This window comes from Chiloscyllium plagiosum, unplaced genomic scaffold (assembly GCF_037043375.1).
Source record: "Chiloscyllium plagiosum isolate Xiang-an unplaced genomic scaffold, Cpla_swu_hap1 HiC_scaffold_6, whole genome shotgun sequence".
NCBI lineage: Eukaryota > Metazoa > Chordata > Chondrichthyes > Orectolobiformes > Hemiscylliidae > Chiloscyllium > Chiloscyllium plagiosum.
Genome location: NW_028270144.1, coordinates 82,157,552 through 82,176,690, shown reverse-complemented (window position 1 = coordinate 82,176,690; position 19,139 = coordinate 82,157,552). Strand labels below are relative to the sequence as shown.

The 19,139-nt window shown below is 38.4% G+C and overlaps 1 protein-coding gene and 1 long non-coding RNA gene across 5 annotated transcripts in view; one reads left to right on the top strand and one right to left on the bottom strand.

The window, feature by feature from the left end:
• Window positions 1-16,934, top strand: part of LOC122550712 (uncharacterized) — a 50,964-nt gene extending 34,030 nt beyond the window's left edge. For all 4 annotated transcript variants that reach the window (XM_043691860.2, XM_087988151.1, XM_043691858.2 and 1 more), the window contains 2 exons: window positions 6,167-6,287; window positions 6,575-16,934. In XM_043691860.2, coding sequence (XP_043547795.2) covers window positions 6,167-6,287; window positions 6,575-15,903 — 9,450 coding nt within the window. In that variant the 3' untranslated portion in view covers window positions 15,904-16,934. The remainder of the gene's footprint in view (window positions 1-6,166; window positions 6,288-6,574) is intronic.
• LOC148149795 (uncharacterized) lies at window positions 3-11,232 on the bottom strand. The gene is made up of 3 exons (XR_015757442.1): window positions 10,904-11,232; window positions 2,980-3,103; window positions 3-265 (listed from the first exon to the last, which is right to left on the bottom strand). It is a non-coding gene; the product is annotated as an uncharacterized LOC148149795 (long non-coding RNA).
• Window positions 16,935-19,139: the final 2,205 nt, after the last annotated feature.

Here is a 19,139-nt window from a genome sequence, read left to right as displayed (position 1 = left end):
GTTTCATTAATACTTTATAAATGAGCATGAAAAACATGAGAGCAATTGTTTACATTGTAAGCAATGCATCTCAAAGTACAAAGATTTTTTTTATATTATTAATTACTACACAATTTAATATTTCCACCTGTTACTAAACAATTAAGGGCATGAATGAAACTTGGGCAACGAGCCCAGACAGAATCTGGCTCCATCAGGTTTGCGCCTCTCTCAACTTGTCTTGATGGATTGGTCTGTTCCTGAGAGGAGGTGGAATTCTGTAATCCTGAAATAAGGTGAAAGACAGTTTTGAGGCTGTTTTCAAGCAGCGCTCAAACTTCCCCAAGAATTCTACAAAACTTGTAGTATGGACTTTAATTCAAGCAAGCACAATCCATTTTTAGAGCTACTGAAGACCAAACACCAAAATGGCTAATAAAATGTCTGCCCTTTCTATGAATGCACAGTAAGGACTGGTGACGTCAGCTGGCTGTGACAGGTTTCATGAAGTTCCCCACATAAACTGCTGATGTTGTAACGGTCGTTGTACAGTGATGCCCCCTAACCTGTTTCACACTGCCTTGGTCACTCCCCATCAGCATCTTTTAAATATAGATATGTAGAATGACTATAGTGTGGAAACAGGTCCTTCAGCCCAATAAGTCCACACCGACCATCTGAAGAGTAACCCACCTAGACCCATTCCGATACATTCACCCCAGACTAATACATCTAACCTATACATCCCTGAACACTATGGGCAATTTAGCATGGTCAATTCACCTAACCTGCACATCTTTGGATTGTGGGAGGAAACCGGAGCACCCGGAGGAAACCCACGCAGACACAGGGAGAATGTACAAACTCCACACATTCACCCAAGGCAAGAATCTAACCTGGATCCCTGGCACTGCAAGGCAACAGTGCTAACCACTGAGCTGCTGTACCACCCAAAGGTAGGGGACACCTGGATTTGAATCAGGGACCTCTTGATCTGCAGTCAAATGCTCTACTACTGAACTATACCCCTATTTACTACTCTAACATTCTATTTTGTCTTTGTCACACCCAATATGACTTGAGGGGAGCAATAGCTGATTTTGGTTTTGTGAATATGGCCTTACTTTATGACCTTTACTTTAACTTCGTGACCTTTGCTTTTACTTCCCAACATCAGAATATTTATGCTGCCTCAGTTACTTCCCCTCATGTCTCAGCCTCTTATGTCTCTTTCCAAACTAAATCGATGTAAGTGTCTGTTCACTTATTTATCCTCCCCTTTGTTTTTGTACCAAAATTGGGAGAATAGTCTCACAGGTGACTCGAACAATGACTTGATGTATTCAGACTTTGAACAAGATCTGGACAATATCTAAGCTTGTGCTGACGAGTGGCAAGTAATATTTGTACCACACAAAGCCAGGCTATGACTATTACCAATAAGAGATAATCTAACCACTGCCCCTTAACATTCAGTGGTATCAATGGATCCCCATCTATCAACATCTTTGTGGTTATCTTTGACAAAAAGGTCTACTGGACTTGCCACATAAACAATGGCTACAAGAGCAGGTCAGAAGCTAGGAATACTACAGTGACTAACTCATTTGCTGACTTCCTAAAACCTGTCCACCTAGGCACAAATCAGGAGTGTGACTGAATACTCCCCACTTGTCTGAATGGATGCAACTCCAATAACATTCAAGAAGCTTGATACCATCCAGGACAAAGTAGCCTGCTTGATTGGCATCACATCCCCAAACATCCACTCCTTCTACCACTGATACTCAGCAGCAACATGTACTATATACAAGACTCACTGCAGAAATTCACCAAAGACCCTCAGACATGACCTTCTAAACCCTTGACCACTTCAATCTAGAAGGACAAGGGCAGCAGATATATGGGAACACAACCACCTGCAAGTTCCCCTCCACTCCATTCACAATCATGGCTCAGAATTAGATTGCTGTTCCTTCACTGTCACTGTGTCACAATCCTGGAATTCTCTCCCTTGTAGCATTGTGGGTCAACCCACAACAGGTGGACTACAGAGATTCAAGTAGGCAGTTCACCATCTTGAGGACAACTAAAGACAGGCAATAAATTCTGGCCAGTCAGTAATGCCCACATCTGATGAGTAAATAAAAAAAGTCCCCTCAGAATCATACAGTACAGATAAGTCCTAGACTTGGGCATCACCTTTCCTGCTTATGTCCTGACCCATTAACAGGGCAGACTCAGCAGAGGTGGTGGCATTGTGGTATATAGTCAGCCAGACATTGCTTGGTGATTCCTCAATATTGAGTTCTGATCCCACTAACTCTCATGGCATCGAGTCCACCAAGGGCAAGAGCCTCTTACTAATTACCACTTAGCACCCTTAGCTGATATATCACCTCCCCAGTATGAAAATAACTTATAGGGAAAAACAATGGGTTGGAAAGAACATTGAATGTTATCTGGATGACAAGAGCACAGGATGACCATCACTTAGAGTGGCTCAGTATCACCACTACTGACTTAAGCTGGCTGTGTGTTAAAAGATATAGCTATCAGACATGGCCTGCAGTAGCTGGTGAAGAAACCAGCAAGAGGGAAAGCACCTATGGGACCTTGACCATACATTGCAAAGATTATCTAGTTAATCACTTAAGCCGTACTGACTATTGTGAGGGAACATAAATTGAGCAGTGCCCTTCAATTAGGTGAAAAATATCCATCTTTGACATCATGCCAAAATAATTACTGAAAAACTTAAACCCAGCTGATTCAGTGACTGCTGAAGAACTGGGGTAAACTTCTCATTGTGGTCACATAACAATTCTTTTCAAGCACAGCTCTTTATTACTTTAGGGTACAGAGTCTACGTAGTATCATGCTTATGTAGCAACCGGGTGACTGCAGAACCTTCCACATACACACACAACTTAATAAAGTCTTCTTTATACAGTTATTGTGTATCAAAAATGATCAAAACGCACTAAGCCAATCACTTACATGTATGGGCATAGGGAAAAATGGTCATGACCTAGAAGGTTTCTTCCTCCTGTTGGTTGCTTCAACAACTGCTTGTACAGGAATAGGGTTGCTCCATTTTGCTTGTAGGAAGCCTGTATTTCATCTGCAAAAGCAAAGGGAAAGCTTTCAGTAGAGCTGCACACATTAGCAGCATTGCTAGACTGTAGAATCAAAAGCATTGGAAAGATGTGACAGCAAAAATAATATTGTCAAGATCTCATTTCAGAGATAGGCCAAATAGAGTATAGTTGGACATCTATGAGAAAACATTTCTTAAAATGTAGATTAGCTTCTAATTTAGACACTGAGCAAATGTTCTAATTTTACAAAAGTGGGAGTATAGATGATTTGCCAATGCGTAAAACATGAAACATATACTTTGAATGAAGTCGGAAGGCCTGTAACACTTACTTCAATTGTGGAATAAGTAAAATTCTTGAAAGACCAGATCTAATAGAATTCAGCATCCAATAGCCCCCATATTATTTGTAAATTATCTCTACAGATTTGCCAAAAACATTGACTCGAGAGATTTAAAGTCAGAGTTCATAAAACATTATTTTTATTGTAATTGTTGATGAAGCTTTGACAGCTTTATTACAGTCAAATTAAGATTTGGCTTGAGAAGACTATTTAAGTGGAAATGGAGAAGTCCAGAAGCAACATAGACCAATTCTAAAAGCAGAAGATCCATTCTATACAAAACTTTTAAAAACTCACGTGACAAACTCGTACAGTAAATAAGATAGAAACAAGAAACAGTCATTGTCAACACTGAAGCAAGAAAATTCACAGGCACAAGCAGTGTGCAGCTATTTTAAAAAAAAGTATGCTTTATCTGTTATAACTGACTTTCAGAAAATGTGCCAAATGGACAGATTCTCAATGCAGCCAACATAAATGAAATAGCAACTCTCCACAAAAGTTCATGAGGTAAAACAGATTATAATAGAAACAAGCCAAAGGTCTTTCCAGCGGAAATAAGTGTTCCCAACCTAGTCTTTTGGTGAGAAAATATTTATATCAATGGCATCTTACCAGTTTTAAGCCCATTACTGAGGCAATTGTCACCATAGTATTAGTAAGTCTACTATGGTTGAAGGAACACTGTTTACAGCCGAAAGCAGTTCAACTACAGGGGCTAGGAGAAGATGAAAAATATGCTACAGGTAGCTGAAACATGAGATGTCAAATGGTAGGGAAGTAATACATAATTCACAATTAAGAGTTCTCACTTCTGAATAGCAATATGTATTTGGCTTTGAATTTTCTTCAAGTGGTGGAAGAGTCAGTTAAGGTCAAGAAACCTCTGATCAAGGAGCAGCAACTTACAGAGCAATAGGTCAAGGAACATTCAGTTAAGGAACAACCAGTAAAAGATTTTATGGAGCTCCCTAGAGTCAAGGTAGAACTGGAAATTGAACGCCGAGCCCATTGAGATTAGCTATGTTGGCAGAGAAAATTTGTATCATACTGTAGGCAAGATGGAAACCTGCAAATAAATGAGATTGATGATAATATAAAACATTTCTACAACACTGAAAAGGATTTAAATTGTAACATTCAATAAAATTTGCAAGAAAATGCCATCAGATAACCAATGAGCAGTATGCTTAGGGGAATGGGTGGGTCAGAGTGACTGAGGGAAATGTTGCATGCAATAATGACAGTGGTAAAGCATGAGCCCTGGCCAGCAGTGGGCGCAGTAACAGACACACTTCCCTGAATTGCTAGGAATTCTTCTGGATGGTTGGCACTGACTTGGTGTCAACCTTGTAGCCATCTTTTGTCCTGGGAGCAGAGATCAGCGCCCCCCCCCCCCCCTCCTGCATTACATGTCCTCCAGGACCTCTAGATCCCTGTCCACTAGGAGTCCCAATTTTCCCTTACATGTTATGTCTGGGGCAAATGTCATGAATCACGCAGAGCAGCTCGAGACTGGCAGTATTTATCTGGGTGCACGACAGCCTTTTTAAATATGTTACTGCACCAGGAATCCTGGGATGTGCTGGCAGTGGTACATACTTCCTCCTACAAGTGGGAAAATCAGGCTAACGTCAGACACACATGACATTATAGGAACATGGTGTATGGTTAATGAGGTGAGTTTGGAATGATCTTGCAAGAAAACTTTCGTGGCCTCGTGGAGAGAGAGTCTCTGCATATGCTAAAGTTTCACACCCTAACCTTTAGGAGGAATACACTACCCTGTCTCTGGTCAGATAATGACCTTACACATTTCCATATTATAATCCAGGGGCTTAACCTTGATACCTGTTTACATTTAGTGTTTTTCTGTCATTGTGTGTCTAGTAATTCATCCTTCACTTTCTGCCTTTCCTAACTTAAATATCTACTATTATAGAATTAACTTAGTAGCTTAATTTGTCCATCTCACATGTTTCAAAACTCCTCGGGACAAAGATTTTGAGGGTTACTAAACAGATATCTTGCCACTGACAAAGATGTTATGATATACCTCTGGAGCAGGTGGATCATGAATCCAGGCCTCCTGGCTTTGAAGTCAAGACACTATCATTGTGCTACAAGAGCCCTTTTGCCTTGCATTTGTATAGATAGTATTAATCAATCCATTCAGATATGCTGTGACACACCTCTGTAGAGATAAGTTGTGAACCCAGAACTCATGGATCATTGCACCACAAAGTCCTCACAGCTCATTTATATATTAACCGATTTTAGGTAACCAAGAAATGCCAGGAAATTGGTTCTACTCAATTTTGGGTTGAGTGTTTTCAGCTGTCCTAGGGGACCCACCTTGCATAATTGAATGTATTGACACCTAATTTCCGATTCCAAAGCTTTTACTAAGAGGGATAATTATAGAGATAAAGATATTTTAAAAACTCAGGGAAACTTAGCAGTAGTTTTGAATAAAAGAATAAAGTTTAGATTAGATAAAGACTCCTATATACATTGTTCGTGTCCTGATCTCGGAGCCAGGAGATGTGGGCTCAAGTCCCATCTGCTCTTCGAGGTTTAGAATAACATATCTGAATAGATTGATTAGAAAATATCTAGAAACTTAAATGCATATTGTTACTTGTAAAAATGTGTTTTTTATATGTTAATGTAGTCTTTAGGGTATTCTGCCATTTTATAGCTTAAATTACAGCATTATTTAAGAGATTCTAATTTATCTCAGGTACGGTTGAAGGCAGCAGCAGTTCCCCATGTTGAAAGAAAAATACATGTGTTTCGTGACTTGAGTAAACAAATACAGTCTAACATCCTTAGTCAAGACTTGGAAACAAATAACATTGCTGGTAAGTAATAGTAGTTATGATATAGTTAAATTCTGACACATTGAACATTTTACAATTACAATTACGAAATATAATTTTATGATGTTTCCAGGACACCATTATTCATTAACTGAGAAGGTGAACAGATGTTTTATTCCAAGACCTTAATCATTACTAATCTATCTTGTAGTATTGCAAAGTATACTTAGTTAATTTTTCTATCCTTGTGTAAATGTATATGGTTTCTGCTCTGTTTCCAGAGCAAACTAACTCTTATGTGTTAATGCTTTATCTTAATTATTTTGTAGATGCATTGAATAAACATGAAATGATTTTGGAGACTGAAGATTTGAGTAATACTGAATTACAAAGAAACATCACACATGAGAAAGATGGTAAAAGTTATGATCACCTTACAGAAATACACAGAAGTGGCAAAACAAACACTGTACAAAATTCCTCTGAGTTGAGTGAAAACACGAGAGAACAAGCACTACCTGTCGAGTACAACATTGAAGCTTCTCAACAACAATGCAATGCCTGTGCTTTAATTGGAACAGGTCAATGTGAAGCTGACAATTCAGTATTACCAAAACCTGCATCTCACTCACAGTCTTCTATTATTGAATCTAAAAATGTGTTTCAAAATCATCCAATGAACAATGCTGGTAACATTCTGACAACAAATATTAATGGCTGTTTGTCAAGCAATCATTCAAAAACAGATGCTGTCTACTTAAAAAGTAAGAATAAAGATTTATTACAAAATGATGAATCGGAAGAATGTAGTGCAACAGGAATTATTATAACTGAATCTCCAAACTATTTGCACAAAGCATTTGCTTCCCAAAGTCTATCATTAACTAGCAGTGCACTTAACCTTGAGAGATGCTCTAAACAAAATGACAAACAAGAAGCTGTGACCACACTTTCAACAGACCAAGTGTTCAGCTACAAGTTTCCCATACCTAACAACTACAAATACCGTTTGTTCAGTGATTCAGTCAAGTGTACTGACATAACTGTAGACAGAAAATGTCAAGAGAATAAATCTGATCCAAAGCCTGTTCTTTCTTTAACAAACTCAAAAACATCTCTTTCAAATAGCACAGAGAATAGCAATTCAACCAAAATACATGGTGCTGATAATGTGCAAAATTATAAATCTGAAACGATAGACACATCACCATCCGTTGTAGTAATGCAATACCTGTCTACAATTACCAACAAAAACAAGTCATCGACAAATTACTCAAAAAGTGGAAGCAACAGTGAAACAATTAAGAAAGCCATATCTGAAACCGCAAATGAAGAACAGCCCACTAGAACTATCACACCATATTTGAACCAAAATACGTCATTTACATTTTCCTTCAGCAGTGGAGGCAATAAAAATTTATCAAAGTGTGATGCTAGCAATAAACCTGCTGCACAAGATTTGCAGTGTGATCAAATGCCTCTCCCAAACTTTACAGTTGGTCAAGATAAGTCATTAACTCACTTTCTACTCCATGATAATACCATTATGGATCCAGGAGCCATTAAGTATACAGAAAGCTACCAGTCTGAAAAAAAAATTTCAGTTCCACCACAGATTATAGCAACTAGCCAACCTTCTCCAAATACTCATTTTAAAGCAAACAAGTTATTGATCCATTTGCCGGTGAAATCAGATCTTATCAAGAATTCAGAAAATGAACACTCTGAAAACTACAAAGCTGTTTTGATATCAGATGCAGACGTTGACTTGAAAACTCATTCAGCAAAGGCATTTCAAAATCGGGTACAAAATACTGCTGACACTACTAGAGGAATTACAAGAGATTACAATCGAGCCTATGAATTTAAGATGGATGGTTCCCCTTCTGGACTGGATACAGCTTTTAATCAGTCTCTGCTTAAAGATAACACATTCTTAAATGAACACAAACCACTATGTTATTCTTCAAACAGGGTTCATACCACAGGAAACAGAAAAAGTCCTGACAGTTTGCATACTGAAAAGACCAGTCAGCAGCTAACTTCCAACATTATTCATATTAACCAAAAAAAACAATTGGTTCATCCCTTGCTCAGCAATGACACCCATGTGCATGGAGAACACAGTCAGATTTTACAAGAGAACAAATCTGAAAGCCATAGTATAAATCCATCACCAGAAATGTTAACTGTTTTACATTTCACAACCACTTCTACAGATATCAAAAAAGTTGCAATGCACAATGATTCGTCAGAGGGAACTGAAATTGCTCACAATCAGAAATCATGTGACAGAAATGAGGAAAATTACCAATCAGAAAATCATGGTGAGGATTCACAAAGTAGAATGATTGGCCAGAGGACTCTAACAAACATCACACCAGGACAGAATCTGTACCCAGATAATTTAAAAAGAAGATTCAACAAATCAGAGACACCTCATGCATCTTCAACAATAGATTTAGAGATTGGGCAACAATTTTCCACAAATATTGCACACAGACATAAATATCTGTCACAGAATTATGCACAAAACAGTCTACATGTTATTCTGGATGGAGGAGGCAATAAGCATTTGGAAAAGGACAGCACTGAACCTACACTGCCCTCTTCAGTGACTGGCCAACAGACTTCCACATGTGCACATAACAAAATCAACCCCCCCACCAACTTTCCACTCAGTGCTGACAGTATTCTGGATACAGATGTTATCAGGAATACTGAACGTTACCAATCTGAAGAAAGCAGTCCAATTGTTTTGCAAGATACATTAACTGACCAAAGATCACCTACTAATTCAATCAGCAACTTAGACAAACCATTACCTCATTCTTTGAAACGTGCTGACATGGAATTAAATGAGAACTTCCAAAAGCAGCAGGCTAAAACAGGCAGTGATACCGCACCATTATATTCGTTCAGTCCCAATCATTCTACAACAAATATGAAGAAAAATACTTTGTGGCATTACGTAACAAAGGTTACTGACATCTATCACAATGGGAGACTTTCTGCAAAGTTGCATAAAACAAAGAGTGCACCCTCACCATCATCTGCAGAGACCAGCCAGTCGCTCCTGGAAGATAACTTACAAAGCCACAACCAAAAGAAATCAAAGGCTTTTTCCCTGGTCAGAAACGACATCAAGTTGTTGGCAGATTGTGGAAATATAGAGGAAAACCAATCTGATAAATACTGTGCGGGTTCCACGTTGAATAGACAATGGACACATCAAGATATCACAGCAGGCAGAATTCATTCCCCAAATTTTGATGACATTACTATGGTCAGCAAAATAAATAAATCTTGTGCTGTAGATAAATCTGAGACGGAGTCTATAATTTCACCACTGGATCGAGAAACCAGCCATTTGTCTCATACAGATAGCTCACACAGGCATGAACACAGGCCTGTAACTTATTTGTTAAACAGTGCTGCTGTCAGTACCCACAGAGAAAGTCCTAACTATTTGGAAAAGTGCAAAGAGGAACCTAAAAGTTCAGATTTAGCAGATGATAAAACTCCTCAACAAAAATCTATAACAACAACAGACATCTACAAGGACAAGCCACTGAGTCATTCATCAGTCATTACTGTTGTCAGTGCAGTTAATCAAACTCCAGCACTGGATCCAGTCACCATTTATAATACTTCTAAGAATATCAATGTCAGCAGTAAATATAAGACTACTACAGATATTAAGAAAGATGCTTTGCAGAATGACCCATCAAAGATGCCTGAAATACTTCATGAAAATAAATCTTTTAATGTAATAATCTTTAAAACAATACCAGCAGCTAACAGTGCATCCTCGTCACTGGCACCAGTGACCAGTCAGAGTTCCCCGACAACTCTCTTACAGAAAAGCCATTCACTGACTCAATCCCAGCTTGAAGAAGATATCATGATGGACAGAGGATGTATTCCGTATTTACAGAAGGACCACAGTCATCTCTCAACATCAGATTCATTAGGTGATCAACTGTTTCCAGCAAATGGCACATGTGACAACAACACCAATGAGTCACATTCTCAGTCTCTGCTCTTTGATCACCTCCCTGTGGGTCCAGAAGCTGTCTGTAATGTAGAGAGTTACCAATCAGAGAACCATGGCTGGGATTCAGCAGGTAGACCACTCAACCAGAGAACTCCAACAAATATCAGACCAGGAAAGGAAAATATTCAACAGAATGTGTACCCAGATAATAATTGCATTAATTTAAATAGAGGAGTCACCAAAAATAATGTGCAACATTACAAATCAGGAAGACCACATATGTCTTCAATGTCAGACTCTGAGATTGAGCAAGTGTTTTCAACAAATATTGCACAAAGGCATAAATATCAGTCACAGAATTATGCACAAAACAGTCTGCATGTTATTCTGGATGGAGGAGGCAATAAGCATTTAGAAAAGGACAGCACTGAACCTACACTGCCCTCTTCAGTGACTGATCAACAGACTTCCACATGTGCACATAACAAAATCAACCCCCTCACCCACTTCCCACTCAGTGCTGACAGTATTCTGGATGTAGACATTATCAGGAAAACTGAACATTGTCAATTTGAAGAAAGCAGTCCAATTGTTTCACAAGCTACATTAACTGACCAAATATCATCTACTAATTCAATCAGCAACTTAGACAAATCATTACCTCATTCTTTGGGAAGTGGTGACATTGAAATAGATGAGAAGTTCCAAAAGCAGCAAGCTAAACCAGGCAGTGACACAGCATCGTTATATTTGTTCAGTCCCAATCGCACTACTGCAAATGTGAAGAAAAACACATGGCGACATTACATAACAAAGGTTACTGACATCTATCACCATAGGAGACCTTCTGCTAAGTTCAAATTAAATGTTTTGCATAAAACAAAGAGTGCACCCTTACCATCGTGTGTAGAGTCCAGCCAGTTGTTCCCTAAAAATAGCTTACAAAGTAACAACCAAGAGGAATCAAAGGCTATTTCACTGGTCCGAGATGACATGGCAGGTACCAAACAAGAGGAATCAAAGGCTATTTCACTGGTCCGAGATGACATGGCAGGTACCAACCAAGAGGAATCAAAGGCTATTTCACTGGTCCGAGATGACATGGCAGGTACCAAAGAAGTAGAACACCAATCTGACAAGGACAATGCAATTTCCACAGCAGATGAATTAAATGGACAATGGATCCAGCAAAATATCACAGAAGGCAAGAAGAATATGTTAGATGTTCATTCCCCAAATATTGATGACATTACTGTGGTCAGTGAAATAAATAATTTTTGTGCTGTAGATAAATCTGAGACGGAGTCTATAATTTCACCACAGGATCAAGAATTTGACCAGTTTTCTCCTACAGATGGTCCACACAGGCATGAACACAGGCCTGCAACTTGTTCGTTAAACAGTGCTGTTGTCAATGCCCACAGAGAAAGTTCTAACTTTTTGGAAAAGTGCAATGAGGAACCTAAAAGTGCAGATTTAGCAGAAGATAAAACTCCTCAACAAAAATCTGTAACTACAACAGACAGCTACAAGGATGAGCCATTGAGTCATTCACCAGTCACAACTGTTGTCAGTGCAATTAATCAAAATAGCAGCCATATATCTTCAGCACTTGATTCAGTGTCCAGTTACAATACTTCAAAGAATACCACTGATAGCAGTAAATATAAGGCCATAAATATAAGTATTTCACTCAACAATGCTCCTGACATTACAGATATTAGAGAACATTTACAAAATAACTTAACAGAAATTAACAAAATTCCAGCAGTATATTCACTAAATGACATACAGTCCGTGAAGTCTGTTACAGACATCAAGAAAGATGCTTTGCAGAATGATTCATCAAAGGTGCCAGAAATACTTCATGATAATAAATCTTTTAATGTATTAACCTTTAATACAATACCTGCAGCTAACAGTGCACCCTCATCACTGACCAGTCAGAGTTTCCCTGTAACTCTCTTAGAGAAAAGCCATTCACTGACTCAATCGCAACTTAATGGAGATGTTACGATGGACAGGGGGCATGATGAGTATTTGCATAAGAATCACAGTCATCGCTCAACACCAGATTCACTTGGAGATCAACTGTTTCCAGTAAATGGCACATGTGACAACACAAACGAGTCACATTCTCAGTCTCTGCTCTTTGATCACCTCCCTGTGGGTCCAGGAGCTGTCTGTAATGCAAAGAATTACCAATCTGAAAACCATGGTAGGGATTCAGCAGGTAGACTAATCAGCCAGAGGACTCCAACGAATATCACAACGGGAAAGGGAAATATTCAACAGAATGTGTACCCAGATAAAAATTACATTAATTTAAATAGAAGATTCACTAAAGATAATGTGCAACATTACAAATTAGGAATACCCCATATATCTTCAACATCAGATTCCAAGATTGAGCAAGAGCTTTCAACTGATATTGCACAAAGGCATAAATATCAGTCACAAAATTATTCACCACATAACAAAATGAACCCACTGATCAATTTCCCACTCAGTGCTGAGAGCACTCTGGATGCAGAGGTTATAAAGAATACCAAACATTACCGATCTGAAGAAAGTAGTCTAACTGTTTTACAAGATACATTAACTGACCAAAGGTCTCCTCCTAATTCAATCAGAAATATAGATAAACCATTGCCTCATTCTTTGGAGAGTGATGACGTAGAAATAGATGAGAATTTCCAAAAGCAGCAAGCTAAAACAGGCAGTGACACGGCCCCATTATATCCCTTCAGTCCCAATCACTCCACTACAAATGTGAAGAAAAATACATTGCAGCAATGCATAACAAAGGTTACTGACATCTACCGCCGTAGAAGACCTTCTGCTAAGTTCAAATTCAATGTTTTACGTAAAACAAAGAGTTCACCCTCCCCACGTTCTGCAGAGTCCAGCCAGTTGCTCCCCGAAAGTAGCTTACAAAGCAGCAACCAAGAGGAATCAAAAGCTCTTTCCCTCGTCCAAGATGACATGACAGGTAGCAGAAAATGCCAACCTGACAAAGACAATGCAATTTCCACAGCGGAAGAATTGAATGGACAGTGGACTCATCAAAATATCACAAGCACAAACAATATGTTACAGAGCTGCTCCCCAAATATTGATGGCATCACTGTGGACAGAAAAATTAATAATGTTAGTGATGTAGATAAATTTGAGACTGAGTGTATGCCTTCACCACTGAATCAAGTATACAGCCAGTCTTCCCTTACAGATACCCCATGCAGTCATAAACAGGGACCTGCAACTTACTTGTTAAACAGTGCTGCTGTAAGTGCCCACAGAGAAAGTCCTGCCTACTTGAAAAAGTGTAAACAGGAAACCGTAAGTACAACCTCAGCAGAAGGCAAAGTTGCTCAACAAAAATCTCCTACATGCACAGCAGACAGGCAACTGTGTTACTCATCAGTCACTAAGGATGTCAATACCATTAATCAGGACAAATTTACGATAAGCCAAGTACTTCCAGCACTGGATCCAGTGAGCAGTCATCACTCTTCCAAAAATATCATAGACAGTAGTAAAAGTAAGACACTAGGTTTTTCACTCAATGATGCTACTGTCACAGCAGATACTGGAGTCAATGAACATTTACAAAAAGACTCTTCCGAAATGAACAACATTCCAGCATTAGGTTCATTAAGTTGCGTACAATCCACAATCACGATCACAAATACCAAGAAAAATACCACACCAAATGTGTCATCACATCTTACTGAAATACATGATGACAAAAAAGCTGATGACAGATTAAAGTTTAAAGGTTTTCATAAAAAAAATAGTGCACCCTCATCACAGCTGAAGGTGACTGAACAAATGCCCACTACTGATATCACTCTCAGCAATCATGAAAAGTCACCGACCCATTCCATAATGAGTGGTGCATTTATAATGAACAGAAGAAAGAATTCTTACTTACAAAAGAACAAACCTGAAACCAACAATGAGTTTTCATTAGTGACCTCATTGGCTGGACAACAGTCTCCTTCAAAAATCATAAACAACAAAGAACCTAAGTCACCGGCTCATTCTCCAAACAGAAGTGGTGTAATGGATGCAGGAGATAGCAAGAATCTAGAATTTTGCCAACCTGAAAACAACAGAGAAGCTTTCTCTAAGAAACCAATTGATCTGCAGTCTTATACAGACATCACAGATGCCAAAACTACAAAGTTTCAGCATTGGTTTCCAGATAGTGACATTTCTTTGAATCAACGATGCAGTGTTAATTTAAAACACTATAAATCAGAAACTGACATTAGTTCTTCAATACAGGATCCAATTCATCAAATGTCTTTTATAGATATGACATGTCACAAGAAAATCACAGGAGAACCAATGAAAAGTGATGATTTTACTTTGGCTGAAAGATATAATAAAGGTTGTGAACACATTGATAGCCATCTAAACAACAACATTTCTTCATCACATAATTTGTTACCTGCTCTTCTGTCTCCTGAAAATATTGTACATTACAACAGAAATGTAATATGTGATCATTCACTGACTAATGCAGAATTCCTGGCACAAAGCTGTGACAACGTGAATGAAGGTAGCAAAACAATCAAATATGGAAGGAAATCATTCCATGAAGAAATATTTCAGAATCAAGCATTGAGAATGTGGATGAAAAATACAAAAGTTTCTAATTCATTTCAGCAGTGTTCTCCAGAGGAGAGCCAAATTGATTCACATCTCGCAGAGATTAATAACTTTCGTAATAGATTAAATGCCTACAGTGATTTTTCTCAATACAGAGCAACTTCCTCTGGTATTGATGAAGATGATCCATCGAAACTGAACAATAAATACCAGGCAAAGACAGCTAGATTCTCAAAAACGTACCCCAGCTTGAGATATTCTCTCAGGCCCAATCCTCAGAACGTTCAAAGTTGGTGTGGTAATCTCTATAAAACAAAAAGTTTAAAAGATATTAATTGCAACCAATCCACCCTCCAAAATCATGAAAATGTATTTTCCACAAACAGGCCGTATAATTTTAAACCAACTGCTCAAAAGAAGCGAGTCAACACCAGATTTCAGTTTTCAAATCAAATGAAATCCAACAGACTTTATCGATCTTATTCTGATCTCCCATTTTCTGGTGAGAATGAATTTGACCAGAATAACTGGGTTACAGATCATAGCAATAAGTTTAGCTTGGACAATCATGATTTAGAAATTGGAAATAAAGACAAAACAAATGTTTCTAAAGAAGAGAAAAGGAAAGAAACACACCTTGAGAACATGAAAAGAGTTTTGGTTGTGGACAGATTGTGGAAACCTGGATACCTTCACAGCAGGGTCTCATCTCCAAGAAATGAGGATGTTTTCAATCCACTTACAAGTGAAATAAACCAGGATCCGGGGGTGAATGATGATACTGAAAGGAATCATGAATATTTTCCTGTAGACATTAAATTATTCTGGCCTAAGGAAAATCCCACCGATATAATCAGACTTTTAAGTTCATCATCTACAGGCAGCAAAGTATCAGAAAACAGTCTTTCACCACATCAACAAAGTACACCAGTCGTGGTTGACAAACAAAACTTTTCTTGTTACTCAGAATCAAACTCGGACACCACTACTGATGATGAGTACTTCTTGGATAGCAATGAAATAGTAAAAGAATCTATGTTATAATAATGTTCCCACCTATAGGAATGGGTGGCAGTGTATGTTATTGATTTGTAACAAATCATGTTCTATGATGTACTGTTGGCTGCCATGGTCATCTGTGTGTGCTAAGATGCTCTCAAGTATGACACTAAAATATTCAATGGTATTGATACCACTTGGCTATATTTTCAAATATATAACTTAGTTGTCAGTCTCTTTGGCAGTTATATGATACATTTTCAAAAGTGGGAAGTAGCTGTCTTATTGCTAGAGACAGTTGTATTTAATTTTCACATTTTAAGTGGGGCTTAATTCACACCCTGATGTTAAATAGTGATGAAATGTGTCTATTTGGTTGTGGTTAAATATTTATATAAATAGCATGCAAGACCATCTTCCCTGAAAGCATAAATACTTGGGTTTTAGCTAAATAAATAATAGGTTACCATTTCGGATCTGGCTTTTCATCAGATATTTGATGCAGGATCTCATCTGAAACATTAACTTATTTTTGCCCTTGTTGGACCTGCATTCAAGTCTTTCCTGTTCTCATTTTAGAGGTTTTTCAGCTTTCTAAATGTTTCTTCTTTTTCATACATTTCAATTCTTTATTGTTATAAATTCAATTATCTTCAAAACTATACCTAAGGGGAAAATCAAAATGTGTTACAGTACTGTAAAACATGCTACCTGTGTGCTCATAGTTTTGCACAGTATGTATAAGTAGTATCATTCAGCAAATACTTGATAAAATAATCATTTAAAAATGTGCTGCTAATAAAATAATGCCCTTAAAATTGTATTTATATAAACTTCTAAATGTTTGGGCTTTGAATAAAACACTTTTATGTTTTGTTATAGAAAGTATACACTCCATCCTTGTGTATTTTCCTATGTTTGAACTATGCAAAATAAAAATAGGAAACAAAGTTTGTATTATATGTTGAGCTATGCAGACAAATACAGGTTATGTATATAAGAATGACAAATTTAGATTCAGTTTTTGTGAAATAGCTTGTTTCTCAAAACAGATAAATAATAAAAGAAAAGCAAGTAACTTACATTCATATGGCAACTTTAACTTCAATGTCATAAAATCTTATACAGCCAATGAACTGCTTTAAGATCATAATCAGTGCTGTATTGTACAGAAATGTAAGAGCTTATTTGTGTACAACATTGTCCTAAAAATATCAATGAGAATAATTCATTTATCAGATGTTAGTTGAGGAATACAAGTTGATTAGAGAGAGGGATTCAAAATCGTGGCAACCCAGTAGGTCTAAGTCAGCTGAGCTCTGCCCAGGACCCAGGCAAAGTGGGGTACCTACCCTCCTCTCAGTTTTTAAACTACTAAAAAGTTTTTTTTTCCCCAGCAGTTACAGTCATTCTGCATCAGACTTTAGTAGTTTGATACATTTTAAAATGACTAAAGGTAGTCGAACCTGATCTCAGAGTTTGTCAAGATCCGAGAGAGGATTGACACGTCGATTGAAGAGACCTGGTCCAATTAGGAGTCAATCTCGGTCATGCTGTAGAAGCATGACTGAGAGATTGATAAACTCGGAGAGTGTGTCGGAGTGGCGGAGCAATGAGCCGCGGCCTCTGAGACGGCTGCTGAATCTTCCGTGGGTCAGGTCTGGGCTCTGAAATGTTGAATCTGGGCCTTAGAAGAACATATCAACAAGCTTGAAAATCAAGGTCGGAAAAATATTCAGTTGCTGGGCATTCCCAAACGGGAGGAGGAAGGCCAGCTTGTTGACTTTTTGGAGCAATGGCTCCCACAACTGCTGAAGCTGGAGTTTGAGTTAGGCTGCATGTGGGTTGAGCGGGCCCACCATGTTGCTATGCGCATGCCTGGGTCAGACCAGTGCCCCCGCCGGTCCTGGTGCAACTCCAGCTGCAGGCCTCCAGAGTTTTGGGGAAGGAACCCCAAGCCATGGTATACAAGGGATCCAAAATAATGCTGTTCCAGGACTTTTCTCCAGTTGTGGTACGCAAGAGGAAGATGTTTGATGAGGTAAAGAAGCACCTGAGGGATTTAAATATTCAGTACTCCATGCGATACCCGGCAACGCTGCGCTTCAATCATGAAGGGTCTGTGTATAACTTCAAATCGCCGGAAAAAGTAAAAGAATATTTGGGTGCTCTCAAATAGACTGATGGTCTTGAACTATATGGACATTCACTTTATTTTACCCCCTTTTGTTCTCCTCCTCCCTCCCCCTTTCTCTTTTCCATCTTTCCACAGAGGGGTTCTTTCTTTTAACTCTTATCTATCACTCGCTTGGTTTATCTGGTTGTTGGTTGATGTTTCTGAGGTCTTTTTTTCTTAATATTTTCTGGGATTGTAATTTTATATATTTTATTTTATGTTGCTGTTTTGTTAAGAGTGCCTAGGTAATAATGTGAAGGGGGCAGGTTGGTTGCCCACTTCCAATTTTTGTATTATAAGATGTTGGCATTTGTTTATCTTACTTTGTAATGTCTGGGCTGAAGGTATGGCTCTAGCTAGGAGGTGTTGTGATGGGATTACTGGAAGGTAGGAGTGTCCCCTGTGGACCAGGGAGAAAGTCTCCTTTTAATTATGTCTTTTTTTTTAGAAATAGTTCGTAGTTTTTTGATTTAGTTGTTTTAAAGGTTGTATTTTTAAATTTATGTGAATTGTTTAAGGTCTCTACTCAATGCTTTTGATGGGGTTCTTCCTCCTGGGGGGCCTTGGACTTGCTCGAATGATCATGGCTGGTCTTTCATTTAAATGGAATGTCAAGGGGAGCCACTTGCCAATTAAAAGGAAAAATATATTATCAAGTCTTAAAAAAGAGAGAGTTGATGTAGCCCTTTTACAGGAGACACATCTACTTGACAAGGAGCATTCGAAGCTGCAACAGGGAGGATTTGGTCAGGTGTTCTTTTCATCTTTTAGTTCAAAAGTAGGGGAGTGGCTATCCTTATTCGGAATGCTAAGCCAGATAAAAGATGAGTCCGGACAGTATATATTACTTAAAGCCCTAATATATGGAGAGGAGTACGGGATTTTGAATGTATATTTCCCCCCCCTCCCCCAACACATCCTTTTAAAGTTGTAACAGATGTGCTCTCCAAGTTGATGGCTGTTGGGGTGGTCACATAATTATAGGGGGAGATTTTAATTGTATTATCGACCCCAAGGTGGACAGGATACCTAGGAGCTCTGCGGGTATATCTCTGAGATCTAGGCAGTTGGCTGATCTGAATAGGGAGTTGGGACTGGTAGATGT